At 35.1% G+C, this 14,623-nt stretch overlaps 2 protein-coding genes across 4 annotated transcripts; both read right to left on the bottom strand.

Annotated features, from left to right (window-relative positions):
• Positions 1–274: 274 nt before the first annotated feature.
• Positions 275–9,597, bottom strand: LOC129792399 (kinesin light chain). Of its 2 annotated transcripts, XM_055831421.1 has the most exons (6): positions 8,017–9,202; positions 4,417–4,555; positions 2,140–2,572; positions 1,273–2,070; positions 931–1,134; positions 275–826 (listed from the first exon to the last, which is right to left on the bottom strand). In XM_055831421.1, exons 2-6 carry the CDS (start codon positions 4,449–4,451, stop codon positions 674–676), a joined length of 1,623 nt encoding a protein of 540 aa, XP_055687396.1. In that variant the 5' UTR covers positions 4,452–4,555; positions 8,017–9,202; the 3' UTR covers positions 275–673. The 2 variants fall into 2 exon arrangements, with proteins under 2 accessions (XP_055687396.1, XP_055687397.1); XM_055831422.1 differs by lacking the exon at positions 4,417–4,555 and having other exon boundaries at positions 9,014–9,597.
• Positions 9,598–10,429: 832 nt separating this feature from the next.
• Positions 10,430–13,065, bottom strand: LOC129792458 (uncharacterized). 2 transcript variants are annotated; one of them, XR_008750808.1, is made up of 4 exons: positions 12,773–13,065; positions 12,481–12,713; positions 10,758–12,422; positions 10,430–10,687 (listed from the first exon to the last, which is right to left on the bottom strand). XR_008750808.1 is itself a non-coding variant. In XM_055831525.1 (3 exons), the coding sequence occupies exons 1-3, from the start codon at positions 12,862–12,864 to the stop codon at positions 12,157–12,159; spliced, it is 591 nt and encodes a 196-aa protein (XP_055687500.1). In that variant the 5' UTR covers positions 12,865–13,065; the 3' UTR covers positions 10,430–12,156. The 2 variants fall into 2 exon arrangements, 1 of the variants encoding a protein (XP_055687500.1); XM_055831525.1 differs by having other exon boundaries at positions 10,430–12,422.
• Between the last annotated feature and the right edge of the window lie 1,558 nt (positions 13,066–14,623).

Here is a 14,623-nt window from a genome sequence, read left to right as displayed (position 1 = left end):
GGGAAGGATGCATCTTTTGCAAGGATAAGAATCCTTCGCGTATCCACGAAACTTTGTATTCGTATGTTAAACTTTGCTGATTCCCAGACAATATACTTCAAAAGCCATTTGTGTCACGAATCTCAACGGCAGACACGAAAAAAGTCAATAAAAGTTTTTCCAGAGAGCGACCTCCTTGCTGTAAAATACGCTCCTGGAATGCAAATAATGGAGCGCGACGCCAAAAAGGGGGATGGAGTCTTCCTTGTAAAATATGCAAGTCAAAACAAATTAATTTTAAATTCAGAGACATTTCGTAACAGTATTATTCTCCATCCACTACTGCAAATTACAAAATAATATTTTTTTTCTCTTAAAATCATTCTCCTTCTAGCTGAAACATCTTATTCACAATATAAGTTTGATTTTTTTTGTAATAAATATTTTTTTGTTTGTTAAAAAAGGGAAGGAATTGCAACGTAAAAAAAATGTTTTGAGATGGAAAAACAAATTGTGTGGAGTGAGGGATTACTTATACTCTGCATTATTTGTTTTCTTTTTATATAAATCTGCTATCCTTAACTTCTTTACATAAATTTGAAAATAATATAATTAGAGTCAATAATATACTTTTTTTCTCATTTTAAATTAGAATATAATAAAAAAGACAAATTTTTCCCGCAGCAAACTCATGTTAAGGTCGCGATACTCGCTTAGCACTCTCCTCCATTGAGGCACTCTCCATGGATTCACTGCCCGAAGGGCCCTTTGTGTGTTTCGACGACCGCCTCTTATCATCACTGCCAAGGATTTGCGCCACTTTCACCTGCTTCACGAGATCCAGCGCCTAAAAGGAAGCATTGAATTGCAAATTTCAAAGATTTCAAGGATTTCTTGGTCGCTGAATAAGGCCCAATAATTTTAATAATTTAAATTGCATCTCTCGTTTACCTCCTTCTTGCTCCGCAGAGCACAATCCTCTAGCGTCTCTGCCGCCTCATACTTGCCCTGACGACGGTAGAGGGCTCCGAGATTCTTCAGGGTTGTCGTAACTGTTGGGGAATCCACTTTGGCCGCTTTATGCCACCCACCGTACTCACCGTATGGTGTATTCTCGCGGTTTTTTAACTTATTTTCCTCACGTTCTTCGGCGACCTTGAAAATTAAACGTGAAAATTGGAAAATTAAATGTTTTTTCTTATCATTTGCACGGTTTTGAGTTTTTAATCAACACCACAAGGTCAACTTTAACAAATTATTACATAAAAAAATCATAACAAGTGATTTCCTCACCTGCCAGATTGGCTTGTTATCACCATCAATGGTCCCGAATTCCCTTTCATGCGCCCTCGTTAAGACCTGCTTGTAGAGCACTTCGGCTTCCTTGTATTTCCCCTGCTTGAGGAAGCAACTGGCAAGATTGTTCTTTGTCTTTGCCACATTCGGGTCATCAGGTCCGAGTTTACACTCATAGATCTCCAGTGCCCGCTGATAGTAGAGCTCAACTTCTTCATACTTATTTTGATTTTGACACAAGAGAGCCAGATTATTTAGTTGCTTCGCCACATCCGGATGATCAACACCCAAAACTTTCTCACGAATTTCGAGAGCTCTTTTGCAAAGTGGCTCAGCATCCTTGTACTTGCCACGTTTACCATAAAGAACTGCCAAATTATTGAGTGTGGCCGCAACAGCTGGATGATTCTCACCGAGAGTCTTCTCACGAATTGTCAAGGCATCATTGAGTAGATTGGCAGCCTCCTTATACTTATTTTGATCACGATACACAAGCGCCAGGATATTCAGCATTGTAGCCACATCGGGATGATCGTGTCCACTTGTTTTCTCCAAATCCTCCAGGGCCTGCTTGCACAGTGGTACGGCAACCTCATAGCGACCTTGTGAAGCATACTGAATGACCAAATTGTGGAGTGTACGAAGACGAGCGGGAATTTCATAGCCGGCATTCGCTTGATTGGCGAACTGAATGGGAGGAGTTGGGGACATATTGTGTCGCTCCTCTGGTTCATCTTCCGGAAATAGCTCCACAACGGGATCTGCTCGTGGTTTATCCCCACCCTCCTCTTGTTCCTTTGTACAAAAATAAAATAAAAACATTTAGCAAAGATTTAAAAGAAAATCCCTCATTGATCAACACACCTGATTCTCATCGTATTTGCGAATGGAATTTATGAATTCCAAATGCTTCTTCTCCTCCTCAAGTTGCGCCACTGTCTGCTCAGATGCCTGAAGCTTTTGCTGCGTATTCGCCAGCTCATCCCGTAACCAGGCATTTTCCTGACAGAGACGACGTACCTGTGTACGAAGTTTCTGCTTCTCAGCCTCAACATTCTGCAGATGAGAGACAAGTGCCAGCATCACCTGAGCCTCTCCCACACCCAATTCGATACTGTCAATATTCTTCTGGACAATATCAGACTTTTCGGTGTCATGCCGTGCCTCTAAGAGGCCAGCCATCAGGGAGACATGTTCAACACGGAGAGCTTCAAGCCCTTGTAGGACTGTTTTAGTATTAGCGACAATCTCCTCCTGCGTCATCTGCGTCATTTTGCCAATACTCTCGATTTTACGACTGCAACGACAAAATTAAGCAGATTTATAGTCTTTAATTCAACCCCTATCTTTCCTTTTTCATTAATTTCGAAGAAAGAGAAGGATTAAGCTAATGTGAAAATAGAAAGACAATAAAATGTGTTTTGTCCTTTAATCTCAAACTTTTTAAATACTTGTTTCCCGACATGATGAGCTTATCTTGAAAAGCTCTAAACTTTTCCAAAGATTCCATTTGTGGATTTAAGAAATTAGGTAATGTGTAGGTACCACAAAATATGACGTCGTTGATACTTGAAAAATAATATCACGCAATGGAGTTTATCTACCAACTTTATGTTCTCTACGAAATTTTATTGCCCCAATGAGTTTCTTCTGCAACGAGGAGAAAATTTTTATACAAAATCCACAAATGGACACAAAATAGTCTAAATATGTCTTTCACAATTTGTATGCACGCGACACAACAACGCGTGTCTCTTAAGTGAATAATTCTCTTTAAAGAATTCTGATATAAGTTTCTGGGGATCAGGGCACAATCTGGCGCCAATCAACTCATCAGTCATGGCTAAAAATAATTTGACTTTTTCCAATTCTTTTTACATTATTGTTTCCCCCTCTAATTCACCTTACCGCAGGTACACCGCTCAAACTTGTAATCTCTATACCTTCTTATATTCAATTACCTACTTAACTAATATGTTAATTTTTTTTGCAAAATACCAAAATAATGAGAAAATGATTTTTGGAATTTTGCAAACTTTAGACTCAACCTTTGAATTGTTTCGTTGAAATTATTAAATCTATTTCCTGTGCTTATTCATGGTTTTAGTGTAAACCTTATTACCTAGAAATTAAAGTTAATTATCTAGTTAAGTTTTTTTTTAACATTTAATTTAAATTATAGGAGTTATTATTGTATTAGTTTAATAAGATATCTTAAGTTGACTCTGTTAAAAATCTTTTCTTTTATTACAACTAAAGAAAATAATATAAACCGTCAAAATCTTTCAATCATGTTCATAAATTACAAAAAAAATCATTATGACTCAATATTGTAATAAAAATATGTTCTTAAGAGAATAGAACCCTTTTGCCATTGAGAAATCTTTATGGAGTTAACCCTTTTAGAACAAATGCTGACCCGACGTTCTAAATTTATGCAAAATCAAAAATGTGTTTCTTTCTATTTTTTTTTTATGATCCTAATCATTTGGATTTATTCTAATGGTTTCAGTTCAACCGCTTTTTATTCTTTAATGTTGTATGACATTAACAACATAATATTTACATTTATATTATATTTTCCAAACTTTCTAAAACCTGATGATCATCAAATCAACACCGAAATGTCACTATTTAGCATATTACAATTTGTTTTATTTTTTAACGATACTTCATAGAATAACTATCCTCACATTCTAAATTCTACACGTTTTTTTTTCAATATTATGTAGAACATTCATCAATATATTCAAACACCGACCCATTCTATGCTATCTAATGCAAATTACTTTACTTTCATGTGAAGGGTACTTCATCGTGGATAGTTTATTTAATTTTCGTGCCTTTCTTTCAACACTTCATTTTAATCTTTTGGATCACACGGAAAATCTGGCATAAGAATGAAAAGTAGAACAGAAAGAAAAAACGACCGCATAACGACGTCATCACCATGAAAATTCGTTCTATATTTTCCATTTTCCGGGGATTCTCGAGCAAAAAAAAAAGAGTAGTATCTTTGACCGGCCAACACAATACATTCTCACACTTGAATTAACTGTACGATGGGGCTCTTTTCACAGTCCAATTAATTTGCGTTTTCTCCGTACCAATTGATCAGTGACTTTTCCGTGCTAAACTCACATTCTATATTGATTTATTGCTGATGACAGGAACATCTTCGTAGCAGATGAATTTTATCCAGATGATATAATTTAATAAAATTCACAAAATCCGCCCCCACAGGAGGCAAACTTCTTGTCACACCGACTTCAAAGCAAAACTATTGGGTCATCTCGAAATGGATGTCGCAACCGAGTAAAAATTAATTTCTGCAAAAAGAGTTTGTGACGACATGTCGTAGGATAATCCATACCTTTTCCTCTTTTCGTCATTGGATAATTCCTTAATATGTCCAATTGCATTCAAAATTTTTCAAATTATTTTTTTTATTTAACAAAAGCCAAAAATTAATTTACACAGCCTTAAATTAAGCTGTGTTACGTCATCGAAGGCTACTTTAAGATAAATCAAGCTACTTTAGAAAGGATTTCGAAAAATTATTGTAAAAAATGGTGGTATAAACACATGCGTTCTTTTGCAAAATCAACACTAAATCTTAGGATCTTTGCTTTAAGAGATTATACCCTCCCAATACATACTGGCCGCCATCTTGAATACTAAACTATTATTTACTTTTTTTTTATATCTCTGGTTCTGCAAATGATAAAATGTTGAAAGGATATGTTGTATAGGTCAGAAACCTAACTCGGTAAAAAATATTTCAAGTCAATCAAAATACATTAAAACAAAATGGCCGACCATATGTAATAAACTTTAGACGTTAAATGTTGAGATATCAATTTGGTTTATTTGACCAACCTTTGCTAAAATTTTCTGGGAAATCCAAAAATTGCCGCCATTCTACCCCTACCTCTACCAAGTATTATAATCGTCGTAAAACCGACCAACTCAGATCGAGCTCAAACTTAATATGAGCCCGTTTTAGACATCCTATATCACAGAAATGGTGGTTGAAACCGATAGAGACTTCCGGTTTGATGTCTTCTATAGAAATGAGGGTGTAAATCTTCATTTTTTCTCATTTACAAAAAAATTACATTTTGATCATCTTGGTATCAAATGAAAGGTTTCGAGAACCCCTACAACTGTCTAAAACATTCCAAGTTCCAGAAATGTCCGCAAGAGGCGCTAAATTTAAAAATATGTTTTAGCTAAAAAAAATCTATTTCGCTGCTTAGAAGAGGTCAAGTCCAAAGATTTACTCCAAAATTACTTAAAAATAAGGCATAAATCGACAATAGTCAAGACTTTTATAAACCTTTTGAAAAATTCTTGAATTTTAAAAGTTTTAAGAGCCATATCTTCTGTTCTGCTTGTTCGATTTTGATTAAATTGATATCAAATTAAAGGTTTTGCAAAACTCTACAATTTTCTGCAGTTTTTATAAAACAAGAGCCGCCATTTTTGTAAAAAATATTAATAAAAAAACTTATTCAATTTTTACGAAGTAGCTACATGCTTGAAAAGGTTTATTTAAAAAAAATATTAAAAAATAGTTCCGTTTTTTTTGTAAAGGAGCCACGCACTTGAAAATGTTTTTTTTAATAAAAATAACTTTAAAAAACTACTCTTTAGCAAAGATTTTTAATGAGAAAATTAACCTTGTAAAAACATTTTTTTAAGTAATTTCAGTAATTGGCTTTTTTGTCTGAAGGCGCTGCGCATTTGAAAAGATTTATTTTTAAAAAATAATTCTATAAAATAATTTTTTATATTAATTTATATATTTTTTAAATTAAAAAGAATTATTACCTATTTTTTTAATTAAAAAAAATTAAAAATTAAAAAAAATCTTTTTTTTTTTGTGAAGGCGTTACGCACTTGAGATTTTTTTGATAAAAAATATAATCTACTACTTTTTACTTTTTTATAAAAAAAATATTAAAAAGTAATTTGTTTTTTCTGCGAAACTATCTATATCTACTATATCTATAAAACTAATAATAATTTATAATTTTTTAAAGAATAAAACAAAAAAAATTAATTAAAAAAATTTTTTTTGAATCACTTTTTACTTTTTTTAATCAAATTTTTTTATTTAATAAATGGAAAAAAAACTAATTTAAAATTTTTTTTTAAAAATTACTTTTAATTTTTTTTATTTAAATTAATTAATTAAAAAAAATATATTTTTTAAAAAATTATTCTAAAAAAAAGTCAATCATAACGCGTCTAGTTATTAATCCAGTTGTAATTTCATTTGTGTGTAGTATTAGTAGGCAAAGTCGATTTTTTGTAAAATTTAGCAATTTGACAGATTAAAATGTTTATATCTTTGGTTCTATTAGTCCTACAGAAATTTTTTTGATTAGTTCTGGTAAGGTATTGAAATAAGCTGACATATATTTCGATTTTAGTTCTACCAAAACAGTTTTTTGCACTTTTTGTCCTCAAGGAATGGTTCTACAGGTTTTTGATGTTCTAGAAAGTTGTAGAGTTTTGCAAAACCTTTAATTTGATACCAAATTGAGCAAAATCAGACAGACCGTTCAAGAGATATGGCTCTTAGAACTTTTCAAATTAAAGAATTTTTCAAATGGCCATATCTTCTAAACGGCGACATAGATTTTCTTCATTTTCGGACTGGGAAAGATTATTAGTCCTGCTACAGCATATCATATTGCCCCTTAAAGTTAAGCAATTTTTGTTTTTGTTTTTAGCGCCTCTTGCGGATATTTTTGAAACTTGAAATGTTCTAAACAGTTGTAGGGCTTCTCAATACCTTTCATTTGATACCAAGATGGTCAAAGTCGGTCAAGCCGTTCTCGAGTTATATCGAAAAAACACTTTTTGCTTTAGGCCGCCATATTTGCTAAACCGCTTGACCGATTTTCAATTATGAATTATCGATGAAAACGTCTTACTAAGCACTACAACATACTAAAATTTCAGATTTCTAGCTATAAGGGAAGTGGTTGACAGTATTTCAAAATGGCGGACGGCAGCCATTTTGGATTTTGAAAATACGAAAAAAATGAAAATTTACACCCTCATTTCTATAGAAGACTTCAAACCAGAAGTCTCTATCTTTTACCGTTTCTTTTAAAGTTTGGCGCACCGGCCGGCTGGCCGGATCAAAAATTTTCCAACACCATTTTCGTAATGTGGGATGTCCAAAACGTGCTCATACCAAGTTTGAGCCCGATCCGAGGTTGTCGGTTTTTCCGACGATTACAATACTTGGTATGTGGTATACCAACTAATTATTAAAATTATTAAAAAGTTAAAAATAATTTTTTTAAAAATTACTTTTAATTTTTTTAATTATTTTTTTTTATTTTATTAAAAAAAAATTAATTACTTATATTTTTTTATTTTATTTAAAAAATTATAAATTATTATTAAAAATATAATTTGAGTTTTGTGAAGGCGTTATGTACTTTTAAAAAAAATTGATAAAAATATAATATACTACTTTAAAAAAAAATGCTCAATCGCGTATTTATTATTATAAAAAAAAACACTTAATAAAAAGTAGTTTGGTTACTACCAACTAATTTTTAATTATTTAAATCTAAACTTTTTACATCTTATTTGAACTAATAAATCGAATTTCAACGCAATCTTCAACAGGGAGAAATTTTTATTGGGTTACCCATTAACCAAGCAAATGTCAAACGGAAATTTTTTACTTGGTTGCGACATCCATTTCGAGATGACCCAATAAATGGCAAAGTGGACGCGAGACCACACGAATGTGACTCTGACAAGCGCCAGATGACTCACCGTGGGTTTGACAGAAATGAGTAAAAACTATTCTTCTCACAAAAACCAACTGGAAGTCAATCGATATGTTTATTTAATGCTATTTTTGCATGTTGTGAGATTTTTGGGTCCTCTCAGCACGCTTGCGCCTATCGCCAGAGGCTGACAAGGTGAGAAAACATCTTACCGGAATTCTTAAAGAAATGGTTTACTGCAGGTCAATAAATTAAGAAATGAGATTGATTTTTTTGTATTGTTTGAATTTTCTTTTTAATCAAAGGAACAGAAAAATATTGAAAATAAAAATTCATATTTGTCCTTTGAATAATTTATCTCGGATGTATTGATTCTTATAGGATTCTAAAGATTTTGGACTTTCTTATTAGTTTTCAATGAGTCTAAATTCTTTTATAATAAAAATTCTAATTAGAATTTCGCCAGTTATAAAAATGTCAACAATTTTTTAAAATATTGTCACATTAACTTCGTCCTCCTTTCGTGAGTTCTTCGGGCTAAAAGCGAATTGGACAAAGCAGGCGCCTTTTAACTTTTTTATTGCACCCGGAAATTGGACCATTATAAATTTTTTCATGATTATTTTGAATGGCCTTGCGAGCAGCCACACAGAAGAAACTTTTTTTTGCCAGCATCGACAAATTGTCACCGCCGACGAATGGTCTGCACAGCTAATTGGGCTGTGATGCCCGCACCTTCATAAAAGCTATATTAAATGAAAAGCCCGTCCACTTGCAATCGGAATCACACCGCAGTGAATTACATGCTCTTTTTCTCTTCCCGCACTCACGCCACGGCTCTTTTTTTTACCTCCATCAATCGCGAATAGTGCAGCGAGACAGAATCTCAAATAGAAAGTTGGGCCCCAATTGGAGGAGTTGAATGACATTTTGCGCACACACAGGCAAGAAAAGTAATCAAAAACAAGGAACCTCACCTCTTATCACTCATCAGATTCCAATTGGGCTGTATCACTGGGTATGTTAGGAGGTTGGAGAAGGTATTCACATTGACATCGAGCACAAAATGGATAGTTTTCTTTGCGAAATAGAGTGAAAAACTGCAATTTCCTGCACCAACAATCCAATCGATTAACCAACCACTAGAGGCGCTGCGGACTATGTCAAAAAATGGTCAGATTCCGTCGCAATCAGCCGAATTCGCCCGAGTAGTTATTCACCACATTCACCTTCCAACTTAAACGCCGCTGTTTTTCTTACGGCGGAAGCCTCATTTTGTAGTTGTGCGGAAAATTTTTTAAATATTTCTTTTTCTGAGAAAAACTAATTTTTGGGGCTTCAAAAGTTGCCAGGAATGCTCAAGAGGGCCCCAAGAATTTTCAGTAAAACTATGGGGGCGCAACTCGCCGGATTTTTTTCGGAATTTGCACGACTTTTTCTGGCGCGGATTTTGAGTTTTTTGCGCCGGCGATGTCAATCGACGCGGCGTCGCTTCCTGATCACAAAAACCTGATTTTCCCATGAAAATTTGTCGGAAAACGCGAGAAAATTGCGAAAAACTAAAAGTGTGAGGGAGACAGTACCAGTAACGTGCACCGTCTCATTTTCTCCTCAACCAACTAACAGCGCCAACAGCGCCATATAACGTGTGGCCCAAATAATAAAATTTGAACTTTAACGAACTTTTTTTTGTTTTTCCAAAAGTACGATTTTCCTTGTTTTTCCCGGATTTTAGAGATTTTTGAAATAAAAAATGAATTAGAAAAATCCTTGTTAGGGCTTATGAGAACTTTTTTTAAATTTTATCTGGGAAATTAATTTTTTTTGTACCATGAATACTTTCTTTTCTTTGGAACATTTAAGTCCGGGCCCGTATTATGTAACTCTCCGAGTGCTGGGTAAACCATAAGAACTGTACAGCCACCCAGCACTCGGAGAGTTACATAATAAGCTCTCTGCTGTCTCTAGCCAAAAGGATTAGAGGCAGGCCATGTACACGACTCAGTTTTTGTATGGAATTCTGTAGCATGAAATGAATTTTGGTCTGCGCTTTTTAAACTATAGTATCAATCTTAAAACCCTTTGTACCATTAAATTCTACATCTAATTCCCTTTCGAATGACAGAATATGAGCGTGTGATCAGTCTTCTAAATATTGAAAAATATTAATTTTATTAAAAAAAGAAAAGAATTTGCATTTTTTCGTCTTTTTGAACAATACTGCCATCTATTGATTGGCACTGGAAAAATATTTTTCTTTCTCTTTCTCCAAAACCTAACCTATGTTTTTTGTTTTGTATTTTTGTCATTTTGAGTGAGTGATTTGATTAAAACCACAATAACAAAAATAGAGAAAACTCGGAAAACTCTTTTACAAAAACAACCTCAGAAACTTTTAAAATGTTTCACATGAATTTAATAAAATTATGCGCGCTTCATTCAACCATTAAAATTACAAAATTTAAAATTATTAATTAAACTAAATTCCGGAAAAAATTACATTTTTTTTTCAATATTCGATTTTTAATCATAAATTCTTAACTCTCACATTACTTTTTTTTTTTGAAACAATTCATTTTACTTCTTAATCTTCCGTGCTACCAGTTCATTGATATCATTACTGACCATTGTCCAGAGAATTCCATTAAACTCTGAAAATTTACAAAATTATTTTAAAAAAAAATTAAAAATTTCTCAAGGAATTTTTAATAATTTTCTTACCCAAAAACAGCCGAAATATTCCGACCATTTCAATTTTCTCTGGAAATTCATCCAGAATTGAATTGGACATCACGCGCCTAGCATACAGAAGCCTCAGGATTTTCTTTATCCTCTCCAACTGGGAATCTGTGAGTACTGCAAGTGTTGCAACAGGAATTTGCTCACGTGGAATGATTTTTTTTGTTCTGGTGGAATTTGTGCAGCTTCCGGAAGATTCTGAATGGCAGAAACATCTGGTTGTATTGCTTCAACAATAGCTGGTTGGATTGGAACTTCTTGCGGAGTTTGAGGAGTAATTTGTTGAATATGCTGAACAGAAAGACGCTGCTGATCAATGTCCATTGGCTGGGGAGCAGATTGAGCTTGAAGTGGGGCATTTGGCAAAGGTTGCTGAATTTCTGCAATCATTGGGGGGATTGGTTGCTCCTGATCTGGAACAACTGGAATCGGTTGCTGAACATCTGGTATAATGGGAATCAATTGCTCGTGATCTGGCAGAATTGGGACAGGTGGATGAACTTCCGGCAAGATTGGAACATCCGGCACAAGCGGAATTTCCGGAATCATTGAAACATCTTTCTAAGGCTCCAACAATTCAGAGGGCAACTCATCAATCGATGGCAATTGCAGAGAGACTTGCTCTTTGGATGAAGAGACATTTGGATGAATGCTGGAGGAGCTCTGATGGCTCATTTGACGAGGTTGATTCGATGAACTGTCTGACGGAACATTCTTACAAGTGTAGATATGAGGTTTCGGGAAGTGCAGAGTGTGCCGGAGGAACCTCCTCATCATTGCTTCTGTCACCACTTGCGGTGTCTCGTCACGTAGATCCCAGCACTCAAGAGGACGATGAACACGACACTTTCTAATCGGTGGTTATTGTCAAGCAGAAGTTGAAATATGTCGCTGAATGGCTTCATTCCTCAAGCGTACAAAGTCTGGCTGCTGCTCATCAATCTGGTTCTGCTGTTCAACAATCTGGTGCTGCTGCTCAACAATTTGTTTCTGCTGCTCAACAAGCACGTCCTGATGCTCAGCTTCAGGAACAAGTTGAACTTCTGCAGCTTCCGGAACTGGAGGCTGTTGTTGCTGTTCTAGAGCTTCTGCACCAGAGAGCTGTGCATGTGGTTCAGGAGGAATATTTAATGGTGGTATCGGCTGAAGTGGCTCTTATGGCACCTACTGAAGCAATTCTTGAGAGAGTGTATGCGGTTGTGGAATAGAGGAAGGTTCATTGAATTCAATCACTCGTCCCTGTGTCCTGTGAATCCCCTCCGGATGAGAAACATTTGACAAATACTGAGAAAGACGTGGAGTAGCATTCACTTGGGGTATTGGATCTGGATGAAAAGCATCCACAGATTGCGCCATTGGCTGTGGAGGTATCTCACACTCCTCAGAAATTATGTCCAAATTCGTCCCAAGAGTTTGAAATCTCTGTGCTCTGGGGAGTGGAAGAAAATCTGGGTTCAAAGTTACCGGAAGAACTTCCTTCCACTAGCTGATTGGGTGCTCCTTCCCCAAAGAACTCATCAAGCTGTGGTGTTCCTTCGTGTCTGGGTTCCTCCAATGACGAGGTATCCGGCATATTGATACCAAGCCTCAATCCCTCCACCCACATTAGCTGCATCTGCTCCGGAGTTGCATTGGCAATGTCTCCCACTGAAAAGAAGCTCACAGCTCAACAAATAAAATCTAAAAATGAATAAATTTTACTCACAAAAATCCCATCTTTCATCTCTCATATACAAATCCGGATGCTCCCTTAGAAATTTCTTCCTCTTCTGCTGATTTTGCTTCTTCTTAATCTTCCGTGTCTCTGCAATCAATCCCACAAAAGATTCATACATGATTGCCAGAAAATCCATCTGGCTATTGAAATATTTGTGCCGGAAGTGATTTTTATCCTGCATTGTCTGGAACAATTCCACCAGGACATCACAAGGAATTGATCTGGAAAATTTTCAATTAGCGAATCCTCAAATTCCTTCAAAGAATATGGTCAAACTCACCTAATTTCTCTGATATCATTCTGTGTAAATGCTCCACCCTTCTTCATTAGCTTCACAAACAGTTCCTCGTATCCCAAGAGATCCTTCTCCATGACTTTTTTATTGAAAATTCCTTTAAATTCCCGAAAGACGCAAACAAGACAAGGAGTTCGAGAGAAAATATCAAAGAAGTTGCCATGCCCGCCACGAGTGGCGCCTCAATCACTGGGGATGATTTTTGAACAAAAGTTCGGTACAAAATTTCTTTGGCTTCATTGAAAAAGGGACCGTGTACATGGCCTGATTAGAGGCGACATATTTAAGCCGTATTAAGGGGACGTACGTTTCATCGTCCATAATGCAACATCCTCTGAAGAAGAGACAAACTTTCTGCTCGTTCCTTCGCCTTCAAAGTGTCGTTCTCAGACCTTTTTGGAGCTTTTTCGGCTTTATATGACCGATATGGCCATTTCGTTGCCTAATCCGATGGATTTTAGGGTTACGTTATAATTCCGTACGTAAACCATGCGTACGTGGTGCATTTTGTGTACATTTGCGTACGTAATTAAAAAACAATTAAGTCAGGTAGTAATTCATTCGTGGTTGGTACACTGCTGTAAATGTTGCGTCCGTTGCGACTTCTTAAAGACTTATTTTTGGTTGTCGTAGAAATGAGTCGGTTACAAATAAATATTTTTTTGATTTTCAGTTATTTTTTATTGAAGAAGTAAAACCAAAATTGTATATTCCAAGGATAAATGCATGTAAATAAAATTATTATGTAAAATTAGTTTCTCTAACCAAATAATAAGCACGGAAATATTCAATTTCAGAAGAATCACAGCTAATATTGTATTCAACGCATTATGACTACTGGTCATTCGCATGTTTCTCTTTAATTGCGTTTTGCGTTTTGCACTAAAATGTATCCAGGAATTGTTTATAAGTAAATTACAAAGATGAAATCATTTCAAAATGTCTTTTATATTAAAAGATGAAGCAAAAATTGAATTTTATGTTCACGACTACTCACGACATCCTCATTACAAAATGTTGTCAGAACTACGACAACACTTTTCTTAAAAAGTACTAAGTATTTAATTTTTATGCATTATTTTATTGAAAAATCGTAGAGTAATTGATAACGACTACTTATATGATTTAATTTTGAACAAGAATACAATAATAGCATTAATAATTGAAATATTGGAAAAATAGTTTTGACTAGTCGTGAAAACCCGTGTTGCTTGGGTCGTTGAGTGCAAGAAAAGAGCAAGAACTGAGCTGATGTTGCTGGAAATGGTATGTTTCATTTTGTTTGTAAGTTGACCTGTTGGCGCAGGTAGTGACCTTTTTTATTGGTCTTTAATTGTTTTTTAATTACGTACGCAATGCACTCGAAAAAGGTAACGTACGCATGGTTAACGTACGCAAATAACATGACACCGATTTTAGACTTAGAGCACCCAGTGAGGGCCGCAACATCTTTTTCCGAGTATCCCGGATTACTCTGGGTGCACTGGGGCCCCAAAAGCGCATAATTTCTGCATCTTCCTCAGGCTTGAATTTCTTCTTCCGCGGCCCCGTTTTATGTAGCACATTTTTATCCCTCCTCAATTATGAACTCCGACTCTTCGAGATATTTCACCGTACGACACATTCGGCTCTTCAAGGAATATTTCCACAATCTCATTTCTCTTCTTCTTTCATATTATTAATAACTCTTTTTACTAAATATTTTCAATTTTGTGGAAATAAAAGTTTGTTTATTTGAACACATCAGTGAGAAATCATCCAGCATCAAGAGCAGTCCTACAGCTCCTTCTCTTGCACCTCCTCACCACAATTCACAAAATTCATTTTAAAATTACT

This window comes from Lutzomyia longipalpis, chromosome 3, assembly GCF_024334085.1.
Source record: "Lutzomyia longipalpis isolate SR_M1_2022 chromosome 3, ASM2433408v1".
Lineage (NCBI taxonomy): Eukaryota > Metazoa > Arthropoda > Insecta > Diptera > Psychodidae > Lutzomyia > Lutzomyia longipalpis.
This window is presented reverse-complemented; position numbering and strand designations above follow the sequence as displayed.